This window comes from Leptonychotes weddellii, chromosome 9 (assembly GCF_054177405.1).
Source record: "Leptonychotes weddellii isolate Sample4059 chromosome 9, ASM5417740v2, whole genome shotgun sequence".
Classification (NCBI taxonomy): Eukaryota; Metazoa; Chordata; class Mammalia; order Carnivora; family Phocidae; genus Leptonychotes; species Leptonychotes weddellii.
In genome coordinates this window covers 25444757-25467835 of record NC_138377.1, presented here as the reverse complement: position 1 = coordinate 25467835, position 23079 = coordinate 25444757, and the positions used below count along the sequence as shown (strand labels likewise).

Sequence of the window (23079 nt, the reverse complement as noted above, 5' to 3'; positions counted from 1 at the left end):
GAAATCTTAATCTGTATTGCCCATTCAAGTTGTTAAAAAATTATATCAAAGTCTTGAGAATCATTGCCTTTTTTTTTTTCTCCCTAAGATTTTATTTATTTGAGAGAGAGAGCAGGAGCAGGGGGAGGGGCAGAAGGAGAGGGAGAAGCAGACACCCTGCTGAGCTTGGGGCTCCATCCCACGACCCTGAGATCAGGACTTCAGCCCAGTTAACTGACTGAGCCACCCAGGTGGCCCTTGAGAATCATTCTTGATCTGGCAGTTAGAAAATGAATATGCTTTTTCCTCATTTGACCTTAGAAATAATTTTAAATATGTACATTTGTTTACAGGAGGAAAGATAAGTTGTTTGAAGTTCTTCTAAAAACTTTAATGTGTACCTGAATCACCTGGGGGGATCTTGTTAAAATGTAGACTGATTTGGTAGGGATAGGGTGGGGCCGGAAATTTTGCATTACTGACCAGCTTCCAGGTGAGGCCAATGCTAACTGATTCGAGCACTGACTACCACTTTGATTAGCAGTTGAAGGTATGTGCTCAGTACAGGTTTCCTATGTTATCCCAAAAGTCGAGTGTCCCTGTGAAACGTTCTGAAAGCCGAAATGGCATAAAGCAAAGAAGCAATAACCATTAATTTATATGGAAATTTTGTTTGAGTAATCCCTCACCGAAAAATAATCTCTCTCAGATTTACCTGATACCATATCTTGCTCACAGATGCACAAAATAAATCGAGGTAAAGCACAGATACTCAGAGCCAGTTCAAAGCTGTGATGGCTTGCGCTGAGTGCAGTCCCTGGGATAGGGACTTGCTGGCGCCACTCAGTGCACGGGGCTGTGTGCTGCTTGTATAAGGACTTGCTGCAAAACAAGCTATTTTCCTGTATTTCGCCTTCTTTTTTCATAAAAGTGAAAATCCTCTTCAGATTTCTTTTGATTAGCAAAACCAGGTGCTACTGGAGGATTTTCAGAAAAGTGGAGTAACTTCTGAAAAGCCAGGGGAACGTGTACTAGTATTTTATCCCAACAGACTACACAAATGCAGCTTTTCTTTTTAAGTAGATTATAAAGAGAAAAACATTTTTTGAGACAAATAGATGCATATTATTTATGTTCATCAACATAAAGTAGTCTTCCAAAAAAGGTGCCTGAGAACAACTCTAATATTCTAGGCTTTATTCCCAGCCAGTCCCAGAGCATTTTCTCCTTACAAAACTCTGTTTTTACTTCCTCTGATTCGTCTCATAGCACTTGTGTATGTAGTAGAGGGGAATGATGATTTTGTGGAGTGCTGTTCAGGTACTAATCAGGCTGGATATGGTGGACGAACGGAGAAACAGCTTGAGAGTCAAATTGAGCTAAACCACTATGTTTTCTTCTTACATATGAAGTAAGGAAGTTATAATGTTAATAAGTAGTGTGTATATGAGGCTTATTTACCCTTTTTCTGATAAGCTCTATAACTGTTTCCACTTGTAACACAAAAACTGCTGAAAGGTTTTATGTCAAAATGGTTACGGATATTTTCAGGTCATATTTCAGCCACCTTTTAACAATCCGAAATTGAGAATAGTATTTAGCTCAGCAAAAGATGGTGAAGTTGATCTCTGAATGCTCCGGATATAAAGGGTATGAGAAAGAATCCCAAATAGGCAAAGAAACAGTCAGTCTAGGTGTCAGGAAGAAAACTGGGAAATTAATATATATATTTCAAACCCAGGAACTATTACTGGAACATTCATACTATAGACCAAAGTAAGCTTACAATTTTTTGATAAATGGTAGATTTTTTGAAGTGTGATTGTGTTGAATTATTGAAATAATTTATTTGCATGAGTGCTTACATTTTCATCTTTATTTGACAGAATCTTTGCCTTTGATTTTATCACTTGTCTCATATGAAGGCCACATTAGGAATAGCAATCTAAAATGCCCAGGAATGAAAGATAATTTCTATAAGCAAAAGTAAAAATTCTTTTCAAGTCATGTTTTCATTAAATGACACTCCCAAGTATGCCTACTGTGCCACATCCCATAGTAGTTGGACTTATGACCTAGTTTCTCATGCCCAGAGTGGTAGCTGAATTGTTGACAGGTATTCCCTCTGTTTTTTTTGTGCATAACTTTTATTTAGCCATTGAAGCACAGTTAATGTGTGGCTGAAAGCACAGTTAATATGTGGCATTCATGTTAAATGGTAGGTAGAGTGATAGACATAAGACAAGATTCCTCTAGTAGCTGACTGTCTAATGATGGTGGAGAAAGAATGAGAGGAATACTAATAGACATAAAGTACTATACCAACTATCAAACTTGATGAGCTAACTTCACAGTCAAGAGGGAAGGGACAGTAGGAAGATTCTCAGCAGAGGTAGTAATATGTAGAAGGGAACTTAGAGGTCACATAGTTTACCCAAAACAGCACTAGAGATGACAGATTGGTGTCTGGAGGCCTGTATATAGCATTCTAATTCATGGTCCGGATCTGTGCTACCCAAGGTTTTAAGTTTGTTAAATAATTTTGAAACTCAGTTCTTCAATCACACTAGGTATTTCAAGTGTTTGAAAGTCATGTGACTAAACAGTTTTTTGTTACAATATAGGTCAAATGCTCTATAGCCATATATAGCCAGTGGCTAGCAAAACTATATGGACATTGCAGATTATAGAGTATCATTGTGATTGGGGCGCCTGGCTGGCTCAGTTGGTAGAACATGCGACTCGATCTCAGGGTTGTAAGTTCAAGTCCCACGTTGGGTATAGAGATTACTTAAAAATCTTAAAAACAAACATACGGTTTCAGAAAGCTATATTGGACAGGTCTGGTCTAGATGTTGCTATCAACCCAAGGGGAGAGGGAAGTGCTTGTTAATAAAATTAGTCCACAGGAAGCATTTTTATAAATCTTTGTTGAAGCAAAAATTATTAGGTGTGAATTTAAAAATAGTGCTAAACAACTATTTTTCCTGTTTGTTTTTTTATAACAAAAGGAAAAACTAGTGAACACTTCACATTGTAGGATCCAAAAACTCTGAAGGTTCATTTATTTCCTGTCAATTAAAAAATACTAGTAAATACACCCTACGGAAGAATTGGATTGTTACTATAGGTGAAAAAGCTATAAAAGTTTCATTTTCAAGTATTTTATTGAGGCACATTTTTTAAAAAGGGGGGGCCCAAGTTCTTGATTAAGGAGGAAATTAGAATTTAATAAAATACAAACACAGAACTGAAGGCTAAAAATACAAGATAACCCTTTTATCTTAATCAGGTCCAAGTCTAAGGAGATAATCCTTGCAAAGAATAAGAACTATATGAGAGCTGATAAGATAGTGGCCAAGCACCAAGCTCTATGACAATACTGTCATATTTCAATTCTTTATTCCCATAAGAAACAGGGCAGCGACACTGTGTATAAATAAAGGCAGGGGCACCTGGCTGGCTCAGTTGATTGAGCCTGTGACTCTTGGTCTCTGGGGGGGGGCGGGGGGGGCGTGAGTTCAAGCCCCACGTTGGGCGTAGAGTTTAAAAAAAGAAAAAGGCAAACTGCTTTTACGGGAGAAGTGTTGAGTTGCACTGCCTTGGAATCAATGGTGTAAATAACTGGCCTTGGTTCCCTGATTGACCAGGTCTTGATTTCACATACTAGTGACCAGTAACTGCGCTGGCCTTAGTCTCTGACAGCCTCTCTCCCCCAAGTAGTTCTAACAGGTCCGGCACTCTGGATTTCCCATGTTTCATCTTTCACCACTTATTACTGGTTTTTGCCACCATTTATTTTGTTTTGTTTCTCCATTCCTGCTCCCAAGTTCCAAACGCTTTTGGGAAAATATAAATGCACCTCTGCAGATATTTTGGACCTTCAGTGCTATATAATTGTTTTACTGAACTCCAGCTCCTTTCCACACGCATTCTAGCTTTTATTGTTTTTGAACCTCCAGGGCTGTATAGTAGTTGCGGAAAAAATATTCGCTGAATAAGTGAAAGCCCTTTGATTTCCCCCCCCCCCAGCAAGTAAGTCTCAAATTTAACAAAACCTTAACTTTAAAAATGTCATTAGGCATATTCTCCAGTTCTGGCTTTCCAGAATAATGACATGCATCTTAAACCTTTGCTTTCTATAGTTCATGATAACTCCATCCATCCTATCTAGAAAACCTCCCCCACTCCACTGGCTCTGGTTTCTAACTTGCAGTTTCTTGATCCTTGCTCAAGTATTTCCTTATCTTCATTCTTCAGCCTGGACTAAGTGTTAAAGAACACAAAAACTTAACCTTGGATCCTATCTCCTTTCTACTACACTATTGAGATTCCACAAAGAGCTTATAGTTACATGTGCCTTCCACATGCCTCTAGTCTCAAATGTTTGTATCATTCCACTGATGACCATTGATGGCCTAAAGGAGACTCTGTGACCTGGTGAGAGGCGCTACCCTATCTCTTAACACCATGGACATCTGCTGTTTGGTGTCTAGGATATTATTTTTGCCCTGTCCTACTCTATGTCTTTGCTGGCTCTTCCTCAGCAAATCCTAGGTATTTGTATTTTAATTAAAAATTAAAAAAAAAATTTAAGATTTATTTATGGGGTGCCTGGGTGGCTCAATTGGTTAAGCAACTAACTCATTTTGGTTCAGGTCATGATCTCAGGGTTCTGAGATCAATCCCCGCTTTGGACTCTGTGCTCCAATTTCTGCTTGAGATTCTGCTTGAGATTCCCTCAGCTCCTCCTTCCCTCTAAAATAAATAAAATCTTAAAAAAAAAAAAAGATTTATTTAAGTAATCTCTACACCTAGCGTGGGGCTCAAACTCATGACCCGGAGATCAAGAGTTGCGTGCTCCACAGATGCCCCAAAGGTGTGTGTATTCTAAGAAGATGAAGAAATAGCAAAAACTGTGAAAAAGTTATCTGTATGTAGTCCAGTTACTTAAAGTCACTGGTTGCTTTTTTATCACTTTTTTATCACCTGTTTACTTTTTGCAGGAATTGTTTTGACATAGTTGTATTTATACATATGCATAAATCTTAGGTCTTTTTAACTTAAGAATATTAAACACAACCTTCATAAACAATTTTAATGACATTCTGTGAAGTGGATGAACGATCATTTATTGTGGGATGTTTAGCTTTCCAATTTTTGCTATAAATACTTTGGGAACATTTTTGCACAAGTATTTTGTACTGAGATTGTGTCTAAAAATAGTTTACCAGCATTTTAAGACTTTCTACTCCTGTTACCAGATTGCATTAAAAAAGATTGAACCAGTTCACAAATAGATGGGGTTTAGCTATGCTTCTTTCTCAAATGTATTGAACTGTTCTATGTGCTAGGCACTGTTCTCAGCACTTGTAATATGAAGTGAACAAATAGGAAAAAAATGTTTACCTTTGTGAAATTTAAGGAGGGAAGGGGAAATGAGAACTTTAAAAAGTATCTTTGGGGCTGTCAACATTTTCATTCCCCAACTTAACTTTTCCCTGTTAATGGACAAAACTACTGATGTTCTTAAATATGAAGTGTGTAAAACCTATTTAAATCTGTTCATGTATCGGGCGGGGAGAGGAGGGGATTAGGGACTGATGCTGCAGGAATATGAAAAGCTATCTTGGGGGAGGAATTTAAAAGAAATAGAAGATATCATTTGGCCAGATGCATGCATCATCGATTTCATTGTCAGTTTTCTATTACCTGTGAATTTGAGCATGTCTCCATTATTCATCTTTGGTTTTACGTTATTGTATTCGTTGTTTACTTTTAGCTTTCAGATGAGCTACTTTTGTTACTGGTACTGTCTTTACCGCAATTTGGACGGAAAGCTGGCAGATGCGGAAATTAAATGATTGCTGAGCAATTTTGTACTCGGGATTTCAAAAATAAGATACATTTTATGCTCTCTGGAAGCTTACCATCTAAGACTCGATCTTAAACTCGGAGCCTAAGAATCCCAGGCTATGTTTGTTTAAAATGCAGTTTCTCAGGTTCCCGCCCCCCACCAGAAGTTTTGATTCATTGGGTAGGGTGTGAAGGGCACAGGTAATTACAATTTAATTAGTCCTCATGACTGTCGTGCAGCTGATTCGCATTGAGAAACATTACAAATAGGTACTAATAGATAAATGTTAGATAAGATGTCCGGGCCCAGTTGACGTAGAAACTTTGGCCCTCAGCTCAAGAGCAGTCTCGAATCCCAGACAATCTCAGACTCACGCTAGCTGTCTGGGCGAGTTCATCTAAATCCCGGGGTCGCCTGGAGCGCAGCGTTTGCCCCTCTGTCCGCGCGCTCCACCGGAAGCTCCCCCCTCATCCCTCTAGGTTCCGCCCCCTATGCCGATGGGTCTCGCTCCTCCCCCGGCCGGCCGCCAACGACGCCAGAACCGGAAATGACGACATCAGCGAAGCCTTTTGGGCGGGGCCTGGGCCGGCAGCTCCAGAGGCCGCAATTTCACATCGGAAACAAAACAGCGGCTGCTCGGGAAGGAGCCTCCCCTGCGAGCGGCCGGTGGCGGCGGCAAGGGAAGAGTAGGTGCGTGATGGGGAGTTCGGGGAGAGGGGAAGGCGCCCCTCCCCCGGTGCGGACACGGGCGGTCGCGGGCAGGGCCCGGCTCTTTGTCGCCGCCCGGGCCGCGCAGCCGGTGTCCTCGAGGATGAGGAGCGGGGCGCGGCCGAGCAGAGACCGAGGAACCCCGTGTGGGGAACGAGGAGGGGCGGCCCGTTTCTCCGGCTCCAGGCGCAGCGCGCGGTCAGGTTAAAGAGCGATTACCCTCCGGAGCCTAGGTCCGGAAGTGCTGGTTTCCCGAAGACGTTTCAGGACGCAGGTGCCGTGGGCCGGGATTGACCGTCTTGACTGGAGTGGAGCAGGAGAAAGAGGAAGCGCCTTGCCCTGTGTCTGGTTGAGCAACTGGTGAAACAACGCGCTTCATGCCCTGAGTGTGTCCTTGTCCGGGGAAGTGAGTGGCACTCAGGGCTAAGTTCCTTATGTCTCACATTCGAGGCGGAAAACAGGGTCTGATGCTTTTGCCTTGGTTGGGACTGTCGCGAGGCATAATGTTAAGTGCTTTGCATGTGTCTTAGATATTTGCGTTTTCTTCCCGCTCAGGTTCTTTTCAAATAAATAATCTGCTTCTATTGTAGGAGACTAATTTAATAATAATTTTAAAAACATTGCTTGGCTGCTTTGGACAAGATGAATATAGTATTCAGGGTTTACTCCGGGAGATAAGAATAGGATGCAAAAAACTTTGGCATATATAATGACTGTATGACAGAGCACATTGTAAAGCTCGTACATTCTCTGAAGTTTGAGGCAGGTAGAGATCACATCTGGTTAGGGAATCTTGTTATTTGAGTTACTATTTTTTTTTTTAAGATTTTATTTATTTGACAGAGACACAGCGAGAGAGGGAACACAAGCAGGGGGAGTGGGAGAGGGAGAAGCAGGCTTCCCTCTGAGCAGGGAGCTCGATGCGGGGCTTGATCCCAGGACCCTGGGATCATGACCTGAGCCGAAGGCAGACACTTAAAGACTGAGCCACCCAGGCGCCCTTGAGTTATCTTTTACAGTGGAAAGGTTTTCACCCCTGGCGTTGAAGTGGGTAGGGCATCATAATCAGAAGGTGTATTAGAAACAGGGGCCCTCTGGATCGCAAGCGACCAGTGACCCACTCTGAACATTAAAATAACTTATGAAGGAAAATAAAACAGGAAAGTAGATTGGAGTTAGTTGCATTTGACTAATTTCAGTCACCTGCAAAAGCCTATTTCAGTTCTCCTTAATTCATTTGCAGAGTTCAACCAACTTAAAGTTCCCCCCACTGCCATCTAATAAACCCTTAACAATGAGAAAAGGATCATATTTATTGAGTGCATGGATTTCTTCCTGCCCCCTCCCCCCCAGTAGATAGTAGAAGTGGCATCTATCATCTGGTTTTCCATTCTTTTACTCCTGGTCCTTGGGTAGACAGTTCCCACAGTTCTGGGTATACTTTCTTCTGAATGGATATGATTTACTGCTGAATTTTAAGTTAATGGCTGCAACTAGTCCTAGACTGCTGCATGAATTTCCATTTAGGGGGAACCAGAGGATTGAAGTTGATCTCCCAGAATCACCCTAGCAGGAAAATAACAGCATTTGTCTATTACCGTAGTTTATGTGTGGTCCTCTTTCTCTCTCAGATCCAGGCTGTCTCTGCTCCTCCTTTCCCACTAATATTGCAGATTATAGGGGAGAATTTTTTACGATATATTCTGAAAAACCTGTCAAAGAACTCTAATACTGCCTCTTCTTCATGTGATAGATGTTAGGCATATTTGGAAGGTGTGTTAAGAGTGGCACTGTTATGGTCAGAATTTTAGGCACATTAGTCTGATAGTGGGGGCTAGAATGGATGAGAGAATTGAGGTGACTTTTGCATAATTCAGGTGAGATATGATGAGAGTTTGATCTTTGGTGATGACAGAGGCTTAGAAAAAAACTTTTGAGCTGCCTGGGTGGCTCAGTTGGTTAAGCGTCTGCCTTCAGTTCAGGTGATGATCCCAGAGTCCTGGGATTGAGCCCTGCGATTGGCTTCCTGCTTAGTGGGGAGTCTGCTTGTTTGTCTTCCTAAGGCTCCCCCTCCCCCGCTTGTGCTCGTTCTCTCTCCCAAATAAATAAATAAAATCTTAAAAAAAAGGTAAAGAAAGAAAAACCGTGAACAGTACATGGCAGCTAATTGAAAAGCAGGGAATAAAATGTAGAGTTGGCTAGAAGGCTTAAAGTTTGAAGAATGGGAGAGACGATTGCAGAAATAAGGAAGTTAGAAGCAAAGAACTAGAGAGGAAGATGAGGAAGTGGTTTGGAAGTTATCACTTTTGAAGTGCCAGCAGGTGAAGATATCTCATGGACAGACCTGGAACTGTAATTTAAGAACTGTAATGTAAGTCATTTAAATAGACTTACTAGTTGATGTTGGAGCAGTGGAGGAGATGCCTAAGGAGAGCAAGGGGACAGAGAGGCCCAGGCAGGCCACTTATAATGAAGAAGTGGAAGAAGGGTGAGAGGGACCAGCTAAGAAGAATGAGTGATGGGAGGAGAACGTCCATAGTGCAGTGTCACAAAGGCTAAGGAAGGAAGGGAAGCTTTGGGAAGGAAAAGGCTGTCAGGGATTTTTACTATCTGGGCTGGTATAGCTGAAAGAGCTGAAGATTTAGAGCAGCACTGTCTGTTAGAAATTGTGTGAGTGGGATGCCTGGGTGGCTCAGTCGGTTAAGCATCTGCCTTGGGCCCAGGTCATGATCTTAGGGTCCTGGGATCAAGTCCCAAGTCCAGCTCCTTGCTCAGCGGGGAGCCTGCCTGCCACTCCCTCTGCTTGTGCACCCGCACTTGCTTTCTCTCTCTCACAAATAAATAAAATCTAAAAAAAAAACAAAACAACTGTGTGAGCTACAAGTGTTAATTTAAAACTTTCTAATAAACAAGTTTTATAAAGGAGGAGATAGATAAAATTAATTTGAATAATATAATTTATGTAACCCAATACATCTAAAATATTTTTTTAACGATTTATTTATTTATTTGAGAGAGCTAGAGTGAAAGCACATGGGCAAGGGGAGGAGCAGAGGGAGAAGGATATGCAGACTCCTCACCAAGTGTGGAGCCCAGTTGCAGGGCACAATCCCACGATCCCGAGATCATGACAGCTGAAATCGGAGTCCAGAGCTCAACTGACTGAGCCACCCAGGCTCCCTACATCTAAAATATATTTTTTTACATTTTTTTAAAAAGTTTTTATTTGAGAGAGAGAGAGAGCACACAGAGGGAGAGTGAGAGGGAGAAGCAGACTCCCCACTGAGCAGGCAGCCCTGTGCAGGGCTTGATCCCAGGACCCCGGGATCATGATCTGAGCCAAAGGCAGATGCTTAACTGACTGAGCCACCCAGGCGCCCCATCTAAAATATTTTTATTTCAACATGTAATTAATATAAATATATACTTGTCTGACTCCTCTTCTAGATAGTAAGCTTCTTAAGTAAACAGAAGTATTATCTGCTAATAGCATCCCCACCACCTATCACAATGTCTGGTTTTGTAGAAGAAACCCAGTAAGTGTTGATTGATTAAAGGGCATTAATGTTTGGTTTTCATAATGCCTTGAACAGTTCCTTAAATTGATCTAAACCAAAAGAGAGAATGCAAGCATTGCTGAGTATAACCAGTGATTTATTAATTAGATGTGAGTAGTCATGTTTTCATTAAAGATGTATTCAATCCATTTCCACAGCAAATTTGAAACAAACTGGGAGTGATCATACCTTTCATGTAGGCTTATGAAAGTAAAGGTTTCTTGGGGAAAGATTCTTTATAATTACTACAAATATTGATAATACAGGACCATAGTCCCATATCTATAATTATGAAATCCAAAAGCCCCTGAAAAAACCAAAAGGCATTTTATAATTCATTTGACAGAAAAATCTAACCCGAACCTATTAATGTAATTTAAGACTATATGTTTCACTATATACTTATTAATGTGTTTGATTTTGTGGTTCTATCTATGACCTTGAGAGGGCATTTTAAAACATACAGTATTTGCATCATATTACCTTTATAAAATCTGAGAAAAATATGAATTCTAAACACACTTAGTCCTAAGGGTTTCAGATAAGGGATTCTGGATTTGTAAGTCTTCATTTTCATTGCATCTTCTGAGCCCATGTAACCATTACTGTTTAAAAACAATTACAGTAACTTCACGTAACAGACCTCCCCCAAACCCAGCCTTAGAGTGTTTGTTCTGACTCAAGGCTTTGCTTCAAGGTGTAGGACTATGGATCAGCTAGGGCAGTTCTGTTTTGCATGTTTTATTCTGGGGCCCAGGCTGAAGGGCCAGTGACTACCCATGGTAAGCTCTTCTCAAGGCGACAGGAGAAGTAAAAGAAGGTAAGTCCAACTGCAGAAGCACAGTTCAGGTGTCTGCTTGTGCTAATCTGCTAAGATCCCTTTGATCAAAGCAAGTCAGATGATTGTGCCAAAAGGCATGGGGTGGCTAGTAGACTGCACCCACCTTGAAGCCAAAGCAAGTCTCAGAGCCAAGCCCAACATCACTGGAGTGGAGTATATTTCTCTCTCAGGGATGCCTGGGGAAGGAGTGCATATTTGCTGAATAATAATCTAATCTACCACAGATGGCTCACAGAAGTAGAGTGGGATGGAAGGAAGAAAAAAATCACCAAATAGATGTATCACTATCCTTGCTCTTTTTAGAGTCTACCACCTTCACAAAGCCTCTTGTAGGACTGGGGAAATTATTTGCTCCCTAGTCTCTTAAAATTCAGAGTCTTTCCACCATGTATTCCTGAAGTTTTAAGTTAATTTCATATTATTTTTATTTAATTATAAGTGCAGTTTGGAGATTGGTTACATTTATTATTGGATGTGAGCTTTTGAAAACTCAAATAGAGGCTCTCCAAGCCCATCCAGACAGTCAGAACTTAGGCTGCCTGTCCAGGAAGAAGCTGTCAAAGTAACAGTAAGGCTGATTAAATACTTTTATGGAAAAAGAATAAATCACAAGCTCACTTGGTATTTAAAAACTTCTTATCATCACAATACAAAGATGCTTTAAAAAATACTTTTGGTGGTTTTTTTTCTTTTTCTTTTTTTTTTTTTTAAGATTCTTATTTATCTGTTTGTCAGAGAAAGAGAGTGAGCGCATGCACACGCGTATGAGCACAAGTGCGAGGACAAGCGGGGAATGGCAGGCAGAGGGAGAAGCAGGCTCCCCACTGAGCAAGGAGCCCGATGTGGGGCTCCAACCCGGGATCCCAGGATCATGACCTGAGCTGAAGGCAGACACCCAATCGACTGAGCCACCCAGGCGTCCCTCTTTTCTTTCTTAAATACATTCCACTGTTTTAAAAAAGATTTATTTATTTATTTTAGAGAGAGTGCATGTGGGGGCAGTGGAGGGAGAGGGAGAGAGAATCTTCAAGCCGACTCCTCACTGAGCAGGGAGCCAGCCCCAGGGCTCCATCCCAGGACTCTGAGATCATGACCTGAGCCAAAATCAAGAGTTGGCCACTCAGATGCCCCCCCCCCCCACTTTTTTTCTTTTTTACTTTTAATGGTTTTCTAAGTGAAGAAGAAACTAGTCAAGTGGCTAGCTTCATTAAAGCACCAACTCTGTGCTGGAGAAGATCATGATAAAAAGTCTCATGAAGCTGTTTGTTTTTGTGGAATACAAATTTTGTTTACATTTTCTCTGACAGCGAAGAAAGAAAATGGTATCTGTAATAAAGTAACCATGTTGTAAGATTTTGAGGTTTAGTTGTTACCTTGAGGTGGCCTGTACATTTCTGTTGGTGCTTCCTTAAATGGGATTTTTAATAAACTTATTTTGAGATTCTAAGCTTTGCTCCTTTGATACTTTTTGAAGTGCTGATGGATAGGTTTTTCTATCAGCACGTGGAAGCTTTGAGATTATTTGTATTCTCCTGAGGTTTTTTTTAGTTTCTTTGTATATAATAGAAATTGTAGTTGCCCATCAGAGAAGGATTTCGCTTTCCTTTTATCTGATTGAGCAAGTGTCTTGAGAAAAAGGAAATGATAGCGGTGAATTCAAGTGTTACGCTCTGTCAGTCTCAGAAAATCTTTAGCAGGTGGCCGGAGAGAGAAAACAGCAAACTCTACTTCTGTTCCTCCTCCCTTTGCAATCCAGGTCACAAGATCCTCACTTCCCAACAGCTATCTTTTTTGTTCTCAGGGCAAGAATGCTAAGAATGTTATAAAATCAATGAGTGTCCTTTGCCATGCTGCCTGGACAGATGGCCTTCTGGCCTCCTCCATGCAGTCATCAGTTGTTTTCAGCTGTTACTGGACCAGAATCAAATGGGCTTTGCCTCTGCCTTTCTTTGTACGAACAATGTTTGTTTGTTCACCAGGCCTGACTGAAGACCTAACCCGTGTTGCTTGCCTCTGCTTTCTACTGAGCTCCATGTAAAGAGCAGCTCTTCCCTCCCTGGAAGGGTCATCCGGTAGCATTATGATCTTCAGAGCATCAGTGGAAGCATGAGCTTTCTTTAATTGAACTGGAAAAGACCTGGGCTGGGCCATCAGAATACCTGGGTTCTGGAACTGGTGTTATTTGCCTCATAAGCACTGCCAAATTCTTTCACCTTTCCTGACCCTTAGTTTTCAAGTGTAAATACAGGATGTGCCTTTGAAAATGCTATCAGGATATGCTAAAGTGACTACTGCATTTTTGGTGTTTCTTACAAGATTTGTCTGAGAAAGTTCCAGTATGATAACCAGTTTGTGTGGTTTCTTGTAATGGCTGAACAGATCCTGGAAGCATAAGGCCTAATAATGGAAACTACTAAAATTAAAATGACCAGATTCTCATTACAACTTATTTTTTAAAATGAATACTAGGGGGGTAGCCTGGGTGGCTCAGTCAGTTAAGCATCTGCCTTCAGCTCAGGTCATGATCCCAGGGTCCTGGGATCAAGTCCCGGCATCGGCATTGGGCTCCCAGCTCTGCCGGGAGTCTCCTTCTCCCTCTCCCTCCCCCTGCTTGTGCGCTCTCTCTGTCAAATAAATAAATAAAATCTTAAAAATAAATAAATACTAGGACTATATATTGGGAATGCTTTTGACACCTCAGTTTTTAATTTATAGTTAGATCAGTCATTGAAGTTTAAGATCTCATTTACAACTTTTTCAGAGATACTTTTAAGCAGCAGTTTTAGTAGTAATAAAAATCAACTCTCTCTCTGTATATATACTTTTTTTTCCCCCTCCCAGCTCAATATAACTTAATGCTCATTGTAAACTCCTAAAGAGCAGGGGTGGAGTTCTACACAGAGGCAAAATAGTGTACTATGTGAGCCTTTACTTTGCTCCTTTGCTTACTGGATGTGACGTTGGGCAAGTTAGTAAACTTCCGTGTGCCACATTGTTTTCATATGTAAAGTGGGTGAAGTGAATATAATTAAGTAAATCCTCTCTGTCTCTGAGTTTTGATATAAATAGACATCCAATAAACTCCTACTTCGTAAATGGACAGTTTTCTTCTATTTTATCTGTAAATGTAATCTACTGTATTTACTTTTTTTCTTTATTTACTTTTCCTTTTTCCCTGCATGGCTCTTTCTTGCCCTTTGCATGTTGCATTTGGCTAACACTACCTTATTTGTTATTTTGTTTCTGAGGGATCATATGAGAATATTAATGACCGATTTCTAAGGGTTTTTCTGTAATAGAGGTGTACTTCAAATGATACAGTATGGTCTTCAGGGCAGCCAGGAACCAACTGCAGCCTCTTCTGTTTGCCAGCCTATGGCATTTCTGGGTTAGCTGAGGTAGTAAGTACTGTACTAAATGTTTTTATGGGAAAGAAGGAATAATATGTGCTCTGTTTGCTGATCATTAATGCTACATTAATGTCGAAATTTCAGTTAGTCAACTTTAAAAAATCTTAGAAGCATAGGTCAGAACATTTACTCTGAATACTTACTCTACTTAGAAAATATATTTGTTCTATTGGCATTCCACCTCTGTTTTGGGTAAGTTAATATACATGCTGCCAAGACTTAATTTTATTCATTTTAAAAGTTAGGATCAGGGGCGCCTGGGTGGCTCAGTTGGTTAAGCGACTGCCTTCGGCTCAGGTCATGATCCTGGAGTCCCTGGATCGAGTCCTGCATCGGGCTCCCTGCTCGGCGGGGAGTCTGCTTCTCCCTCTGACCCTCCCCCCTCTCATGTGCTCTCTCTCATTCTCTCTCTCTCTCAAATAAATAAATAAAATCTTTAAAAAAAAAAAAGTTAGGATCAGGGGCACCTGCGTGGCTCCGTCGGTTAAGCGTCTGCCTTCAGTTCAGGTCATGATCCCAGGGTCCTGGGATGGAGTCCCACATAGGGCTCCTTGCTCAGCGGGGAGCCTGCTTCTCCCTCTGCCTGTCACTCCCCCTGCTTGTGCTCAGTCTCTCTCTGACAAATAAGTAAATAAAATCTTCAAAAAAAAAAAAAAAGGACCACTGGTATAAATAACCATAAATATAGATTTATGTCCACAAAAATCTCTGAGTTTAATTGAAGTATATAGCAGTGTGCACAGATCATGGGGGTACAGCTCAGTGCATCTTCACAGACTGAAATCCCTGTGTAACTAGCACCCAGATCAAGAAACGAAACATTACCAATTCCCCCCCCAAAGCTTTCCACGTCCCCCCCTTAGAGCAAATAACCCCCATAAAAGTAAGTGTTGTCTCTATTTGTATTTTTAATTCACTTTATTTTTATTTATTTATTTTTTTAAAGATTTTACTTATTTATTTGTCAGAGAGAGCGAGAGAGCACAAGCAGGGGAACAGTTGAGAGAGAGGGAGAAGCAGGTTCCCTGCCGAGCAGGGAGCCCAATGCGGGGCTCGATCCCAGGACCCTGGGATCATGACCTGAGCCGAAGGCAGACGCTTAACCACTGAGCCACCCAGGCGCCCCTAATTCACTTTATTTTTAAAACAAACATATTAATTATGTCTTATTTAGTTAGTAATAATTTGCAATCCCTTGATCCATGTCAGTTAACCATGGGCTGTAGCTGGAAGGGAAGAGAAAGGTTGGCATGGCATATAAAACTATGTAGGTTAGAAGGGAAGCATACCTTGATTAAACATTTGTCAGGGTTTAAATGATCTAGATATAGGTAATTAAGAGTTAATTTGAACTCAATACTATATTGAAAAATAGTTACTTTCCTTGTTTTTTTTTTTAGCTGCTTTTTGTGTTTTTGATGAAAAATCACTAGAATATAAAAAGTAGAGTATTTAGAGGATCGAGGATCCTGAAGTTGAAAGTGAAAATGAAACAGGACTTTGACAAAGTACTTTCATGTGAGTGTGTGCATGGTAATGTTGTAGTCACTATGTATGAATGAGAGTACTGCTTAGATATATGAACAGATTTCTTTCCTTCTGTATTTCTGAAGACTTTCTATGAAAAGGGAAATTGAATGGAACTAGAGGGTATTATGCTAAGCAAAATAAGTCAGTCACAGAGAGACAAATACCATATGATTTCACTCATATGCGGAATTTAAGAAACAAAACGTGAACATAGGGGAAGGGAAGGAAAGATAAGATGAAAATTGAGAGGGAGGCAAACCACGAAAGACGCTGAACTCTCAAACAGGATTGCTGGAGGAGAGGTGGTGGGTGGGGGAAGGGGTAATTGAGTGATGGGCATTAAGGAGGGTACTTGATGTAATGGGTACTAGGTGTTATATGCAACTGATGAATCACTAAATTCTACCTCCAAAACAAATAAAAAAAAAAGAAAAGCGAAGTTGAAATCATAAAGAATTGGCTGATGGAAATTAAGGCAGACAGCAAATGGGAATGTGAGAGTGAACTCTGGGAGACTGAATGATGTGTGTAAATAAGGCTGTGCCAGGATGCAAGGGAGAGACCTAAGGCTGGGAGTTAGGAGTCTGTGATTTTTGGCCTGATCTGCCCAATTGTGTGATTTTTAAGCCAGTCAGTAAACTTAGGTCCTCTTCTGCTTTTGTAAAATAGGTATGTTACCTGTTTCCCTTGGCTTGGGGCATTGTGGTAAGGATTAAAATGAGATGACAGAATTTTGCCAAATTAAAAGCACTAGACAGTTTTATGGAAATAGAAAGTTAGGTTGGATTAGTCAGCATTGAAAAAGGAATGTTGATGAGAACAATCTTTAATATCATTTAGCTCCCTTTGCTCTAAATCTGAAATCATTAGGTATTTTTGTGATTGAAAATATTTGGTTTCTCAAGTAGATCTACTCCTTACCAGAGAGATATCTTGAGCTAACAAAAGTTTGTCATTTGAAATTGATGGCAGATTAATACCTTTCTGGTTTACAAATTACAAATACAAAAATAATTCTAAGTACTTGATTGGTGTGAATAGATTTACTCTGGGTGACCTGGTAAAATCCTATTTCAGACCTAATCCGGAAGCCTGCAAGTGACAGCAGCCTGTGAGGTCCTTAGAAAGTTTGGTCTGGAGAAGAACACATGAAAGAAAGGTTTGTTTTTGCTGAATGTAATTTATGAAAAGTGTTTAAAAATGGAAGTATAAATGTAATGCACAAAGGATTATTTTCTTTTTCCCTTTTCAGAACCCCAAGAGGCTTTGTTTTCTGTGAAAAAGTGTTTCTATACGGTTGCTCCAATGGCAGAGTTACCTGCATCCTTGTCCTACTTCCAGAATGCACAGATGTCCGAAGACAACCACCTGAGCAATACTGTACGTAGCCAGGTACAGTGTCAGCCTCTCAAACTTCCCCTGCCAGACTATGGATTCAGTGACCACCTTCCCTCATCTCCAAGAGAGGCCAAGGGGGCTGAGCAGGCTTTCTGTACTTTTCCGAGTTTACCTATTTGCTGAACTTCAACTGATGGCAAAGCATTGTACGATTGGTGCTGGGGACACAAGGCTATGTGAGACATGGGTGTTGATACAGTTCCTCCCTGCCTCAGATAATGCCTTCTCCACTAAAGCCTTCTCCAACTTCCCCAGCTATTTATTATTTTACCTATCTTGTTCTTACTCTTCCAGGGGCTGAGTACTTTTTATTTACTTTTATTTTTTCAGTGCCTATCATGGTTCCTGACAGTGCCTAGTAAATGCTCACTGACAGACTACACAGTGATGAGTGCAAGGCTAAGTGTAGAAATCCTAAGAGAGTTCAAGGGAGAGAATCAAGAAAGGGGTGTAATCAGTGGCATGAGACACAGACATCAAATCAGCCTGCGACTCCGATAGCTAATCATTACAGATTGAATATAGACCCCACAGATGGCCTGTGAGATGGCTGGGAAATGGGTAGGATTTTTAGAGGTGGAGCCAGAATTGGGGAAAACAACAAAGCCGTCTATAAGCTATGCAGGCTGCGAGGGGTCGGGCGGGTTGCGTGGCTGGGGTCAGACTTTCCTTTATTAGAACCAGAGGACAGAATCAGTGGTGGAAGGAAACAGGTCTGGGTCAATAAAAAAAGAATTGTCTCACAATTTACTGTACATCCGAAAGGGTGTGGTGGAGTGTTAACTGGTCACTAAAAGCAGTCACAAAGGCTGGGAGACTACCAAGCAAATCTGCAAAGGGCAGTGGGCTAGAGCACCAACCAGATGGCCTGGAAGTTCCCTTCACACTAATATTTAGAATTCCAGTTAAGGGTCAAAATGTGAGGAGGAGGCTTCACAAAGTAGACTTTGATGGATGGGTAAGATTAGAATAGAGCAAACTGAGATGGCATCACTGATAGAATAAATAACACTAGTGGAGGGAGGATTTTCCTAAAATTTAAATAGACAGGGAGGCTGTATCCAGAGATCATCAGAGGCAGATCACACTGTACTGCCAAAACATTTCTAATCAAGTGAAATCAAGATAAAATGATTATTGGGGGAAGCCCTGAAAGGGAACACAAGCTGTAAAGGGTAGTTAGCCTGAGGGGTGTGTGGGGGAAGGGAGAGGAGAGGAGCTGTTGCCTTGTTGGTACTTGGTGGATAATGGGTGTTACAAAGACTGATTTTTGTGGCAACATGTTTGCAACAGCTGCTTGATTTGCTCCTTTTTGTTATTTCTTAGGAATAGCTTTTTGAAAAGTTAGGATGAGGCCAGATTATGAAGTTCTTTGGTAGTTTGGATACTACAGACTTTGTAATCATTTTTAAACTGTTACTTCAGAGAAGGGAAAGGGAAAGTGGGGACAGCCCTGACTTAGTCTCTGGGTACCTTTTCCTTAATTAGAGCAGCTCCTATTTTATCTTTTTACATATTGATCTTCTGTGGATCCGTTTGAACAAAAGATTCCACAACTAACAAATTTTGAAGAAAACACCTGTCCATCCCAAACCTCCCAAAGGTGTCTCATCTCAGAGTAAAATCTGGTCTGAGGTCTTATTTTAACCTTCCCCTCCAGTGCCCCGATCTTTGTCTTATCTCTTAACACCCTCTCCCTCCTTCACTGCTTCCTCAGTTCTGTCTCTGGGTCCTGGATTATTCTCCCAATCTTCTCAGATGTCTCCCTTCACTTGATTTATTTAGGTCACCTCCTGAGTCACCTTACCAGTGAGGCCTTGCCTTCCTCAACTGCCCTTCCCTGCCACCCCTTATTCCCTGTCTCTGCTTTCCTTGTGCATAGTACTTACCTAGTATTTCTAGCATGCTGTCTACTGATTTGTGTTGACCTGCCTCCCTCTACCGTGTAAACCTGAATCCCCAGCTCCAAGAGCACTGCTTGGTACATAGTGCGCTCTCCATTGTTAATGCAGTATTACTTACATCCCTCAAGCTCAGGTTTTATGGGGCTTTCATGGTATTTTTTTGGTCTCCCTTTTTTTTTTTACACCTTAGTGACTGACAAATTGAAATAAAGGGTGCTATAGAGGAGGTACAATTGACACAGGATTTTTATTGATAATTACATGTACTCATGTAATTTTAGTAAGTCTTCGTGCTGATGTTCTCGGTGGTACCTTCCAGATCTCTTGGGGCACCACTGCTCAGAATATCATGCCTGATTTATTTAATTTTAACCCTACCATTGATAATGTGATATCAAATAAGTTATTTTTTATTTATCTTCTCAAAGATATTTTCTATAGGGCACCTGGGTGGCTCCCATCAGTTAAGCATCTGCCTTCAACTCAGGTCTTGATCCCAGGGTCTTGGGATCGAGCCCACATCGGGCTCCCTACTCAGTGGGGAGTCTGCTTCTCCCTCTCCCTCTGCCCCTCCCCACCCCGACTCGAGTTCTCTCTCAAATACTCTGCTCTCTCTCTCTCAAATTTTAAAAAAAGTCTTCTACAACTTAAAAGATCTTCTGTATACATTCTCATACTTTCCAGTTACCATGGGATAGGTATTATTTCTGTTTTATTTTATTTTAAGATTTATTTATTTATGGGGCACCTGGGTGGCTCAGTTGATGAAGTATCTACCTTCGGCTCAGGTCATGGTCCCAAGGGTCCTGGGGATTGAGCCCCACATCAGGCTCCCTGCTCAGTGGAGAGTCTGCTTCTCTCTCCCTCTGCCTCTTCTTCGGCTTGTGCGTGCTTTCACGCTCACTCTCTCTTTCGCTTACTCTTTCTCAAATAAATAAAATCTTAAAAAAAAAAATTCATTTATTTGAGGGGCTGGTGGAGAGAGAGCAGGGGGCAGGGCAGAGAAAGAATCCTCAAGCAGGCTAGCTGCTGAGCCTGAGCACAGAGCCGGAGGTAGGGCTCAATCCCAGGACCCTGAGATCATGACCTGAGCTGAAATCAAGAGTCAGACGCTTAACCGCCTGAGCCACCCAGGTGCCCCTTTCCCCTTTTACAGTTTAAATGCTTGTCCAGGATCACATAGAAAATTAAATTACAGACCTGGAACATAAAACTATACTTTCTTTCTTTCTTATTTTTTTTAAAGATTTTATTTATTTATTTGACAGAGAGACACAGAGAGGGAACACAAACAGGGGGAGTGGGAGAGGGAGAAGCAGGCTTCCCGCTGAGCAGGGAGCCGGATGCGGAACTTGATCCCAGGACCCTGAGATCATGACCTGAGCTGAAGGCAGATGCTTAACGACTGAGCCACCCAGGTGCCCCTAAAACTATACTTTCTAATTTCAGACTTCCTCCAGTGTTCTTTCTGTTCTTCCAACTGTCTCTTACCCCAGAAAAATGTTAGAATACTGAAAGGAGATACTGTATGAAAAAAATTCTGGAGAAAGAAAATACTAAGTGTATATGCATTTTGTACCAGTGTACTTAAAAAAAAAAAAAAACCCCAAAGAGAAAGGAAAAGAATCTCATTGTTAAGTTTTATTTTTTATTTTTTTAAAGATTTTATTTATTTATTTGACAGAGAGAGAGACAGCGAGAGAGGGAACACAAGCAGGGGGAGCGGGAGAGGGAGAAGCAGGCTTCCCGCCGAGCAGGGAGCCTGATGCGGGGCTCGATCCCAGGACCCTGGGATCATGACCTCAGCCGAAGGCAGTCGCCTAACCAACTGAGCCACCCAGGCGCCCCTCATTGTTAAGTTTTATAGCTATGAAGAAGCCATTGTATATATGCTTTGGTTGGTTATGAAAAAATGGGGGTAAATCCAAATTTAAATTGAATGTAGATGACTGTTTTTGTGGATTAACTGAAAGCAGCTCTTTTTATTTCTCCTCTTGGATCCTGGATTTGTTAAATACAAGCACATGAAGACAAGCCTCTGCAGGCATAAAAATCCTTATCAGGCTTATTTCTTCTTTATTTGCACAGTGGCTAGTTAAGAGGTATCAAGGAAATTGAGCGATGTGGAAAGTTTTAATCTTTCCACACTGCTCAGGAAAGGAAACTAGCATATTGAATGTCTTCATTGTGTTGGACTCTCTGCAGGGTACTGTCACAAACATTAGTTTTAGGGCCTTACATTTTGGGGACATAGGTGAGCAGATTTTCCTTCAGTCTTCCCCTCCTTTGAATTAAAGTGCTAATAAGGTGCTTCTCTATATGAATATATCCTCTAGAGTATACAGATAGTCTATTTTACATTAAATATTACAAAAAGAAATGAGCATTCACTTAAAAATATTTTTGAAACTGGAAAGAGTAACTTTCCTACAGAATTTATTCAAATATCAGTGTAAAGAAATGGACTTTCTATTCCTTTCCTCTCCTCAGTATCTTCCTCCAAGGTCAGGAGCATCCCTAGTCTTGAACTCCTTTTATGAGGCAATCATTTGAGTTTGGGAAAGACCTATGAGGATAACCAGATATTGAAGACTGTTCAAAAACACTGATGAATTGGCATTTAGGGGTTATGGCTGAGTGATGTATAAATAGATCCTTCAAGGGAAAGAACTAACTTTGATTCAGTTGTAATTTGTAACAGCTATGTGTAATTTGGTCTGATTTCTTAGTACTTCATTTTTCCCATTTGTAAAATTAAGATGGTTTACTACATAAATTCTCTCAGCAGTTTTGTTGTGACCATGAATTAGGGTTGCCAACTGTCCTGGTATGCCTGAGACTGAGAGGTCCCTGGAACACAAGACTTTCAGTTTTAAAACTGGGACAGTCCTGAGAAAATAGGATCAAGTTGATTACCCTATCAGAAGTATAATGAAATTGAAATCATTTTGGATCTGATTAACCCAGTCTCACTCAATTAGATGACTTTGTTGTGTAACTTCAAGTATTATTGCAGTGATATATTGTTAGTGTTCAAGTAGATAAAACATTTTTCTCTTTCCAGAAGTGAAATGTTGTCCATGACTTCATTCTTCCATCCTTAGCAGATACATGATAGGCTCTCTTAGCCCAGAAAATGTTTTCTTTTTGTAGGCTCTTATGGGTAATCTCATTCACAGTAAAGGGAGTTGCAGTTTGATGAGATTAGTTAGAGACCTGAAAAATAGTGTTGTTTTTTTAACCCAAATATTTATTTCTCAAATTTTTATTGTGAAATATTTTAAGCATATACAGGAAATATGGCAAATAATGTAATAAGCACCCATGTACCTACCACCCAACTTTAACACTTGTTTTATTTGCTGTGTATGCTTTGTTATTTTTGAAGAGTATTTTTATTAAGCTTTTTCTGTTTCTGTTATATATTGATCCTACAGAAACAAAATCCTAACCAAACAAAACAAAATTTTGCAATTAATTTGGACAGATGGTCTAGTTATATAACAAAAAGAAATTACAGATAAAATTGAAGCACCTCTCCCACATTCCCCTTCTTTTCCCAGAATAGTAGTTACTATCCTGAACTTTGTGTTTATCATACTATATTTATGAACATAAATGATATTTAATATATCACTTTTCATGTTTTGAAAGTGTATATGAAGTATATGTGTTTGTGTGTGAAAGTTATAAAAGAAAATTACCACATTTTTGAAATGTATAGGTACATGTTACAGAGAAACATGTTTTTGGAATTAATATATTGATAGATAAATAGATGCATATAGCTCTAGTTTTTTCCTTTTCTCTTTGTGAATATATAAAAATCTATTTTTTAATATTTAGTAGTTTCCAGTTTTTCACAGTAACCAACAGTGTTTCAAAGATATTCTAA

The 23079-nt window shown here is 40.5% G+C and overlaps 1 protein-coding gene across 5 annotated transcripts in view; it reads left to right on the top strand.

Annotated features, from left to right (window-relative positions):
* The first annotated feature begins 6373 nt into the window (after positions 1-6373).
* The window catches only part of PSEN1 (presenilin 1), a 72448-nt gene continuing 55742 nt past the window's right edge, over positions 6374-23079 (top strand). The window contains exons 1-3 of one of the 5 annotated variants that reach the window (XM_081830312.1): positions 6374-6526; positions 16960-17041; positions 17135-17262. In XM_081830312.1, coding sequence (XP_081686438.1) covers positions 17188-17262 — 75 coding nt within the window. In that variant the 5' untranslated portion in view covers positions 6374-6526; positions 16960-17041; positions 17135-17187. Of the gene's footprint in view, positions 6527-6783; positions 6951-15752; positions 15871-16959; positions 17042-17134; positions 17275-23079 lie in introns of those variants that run through there. The other 4 variants (XM_081830308.1, XM_081830310.1, XM_081830309.1 and 1 more) reach the window with 4 other exon arrangements.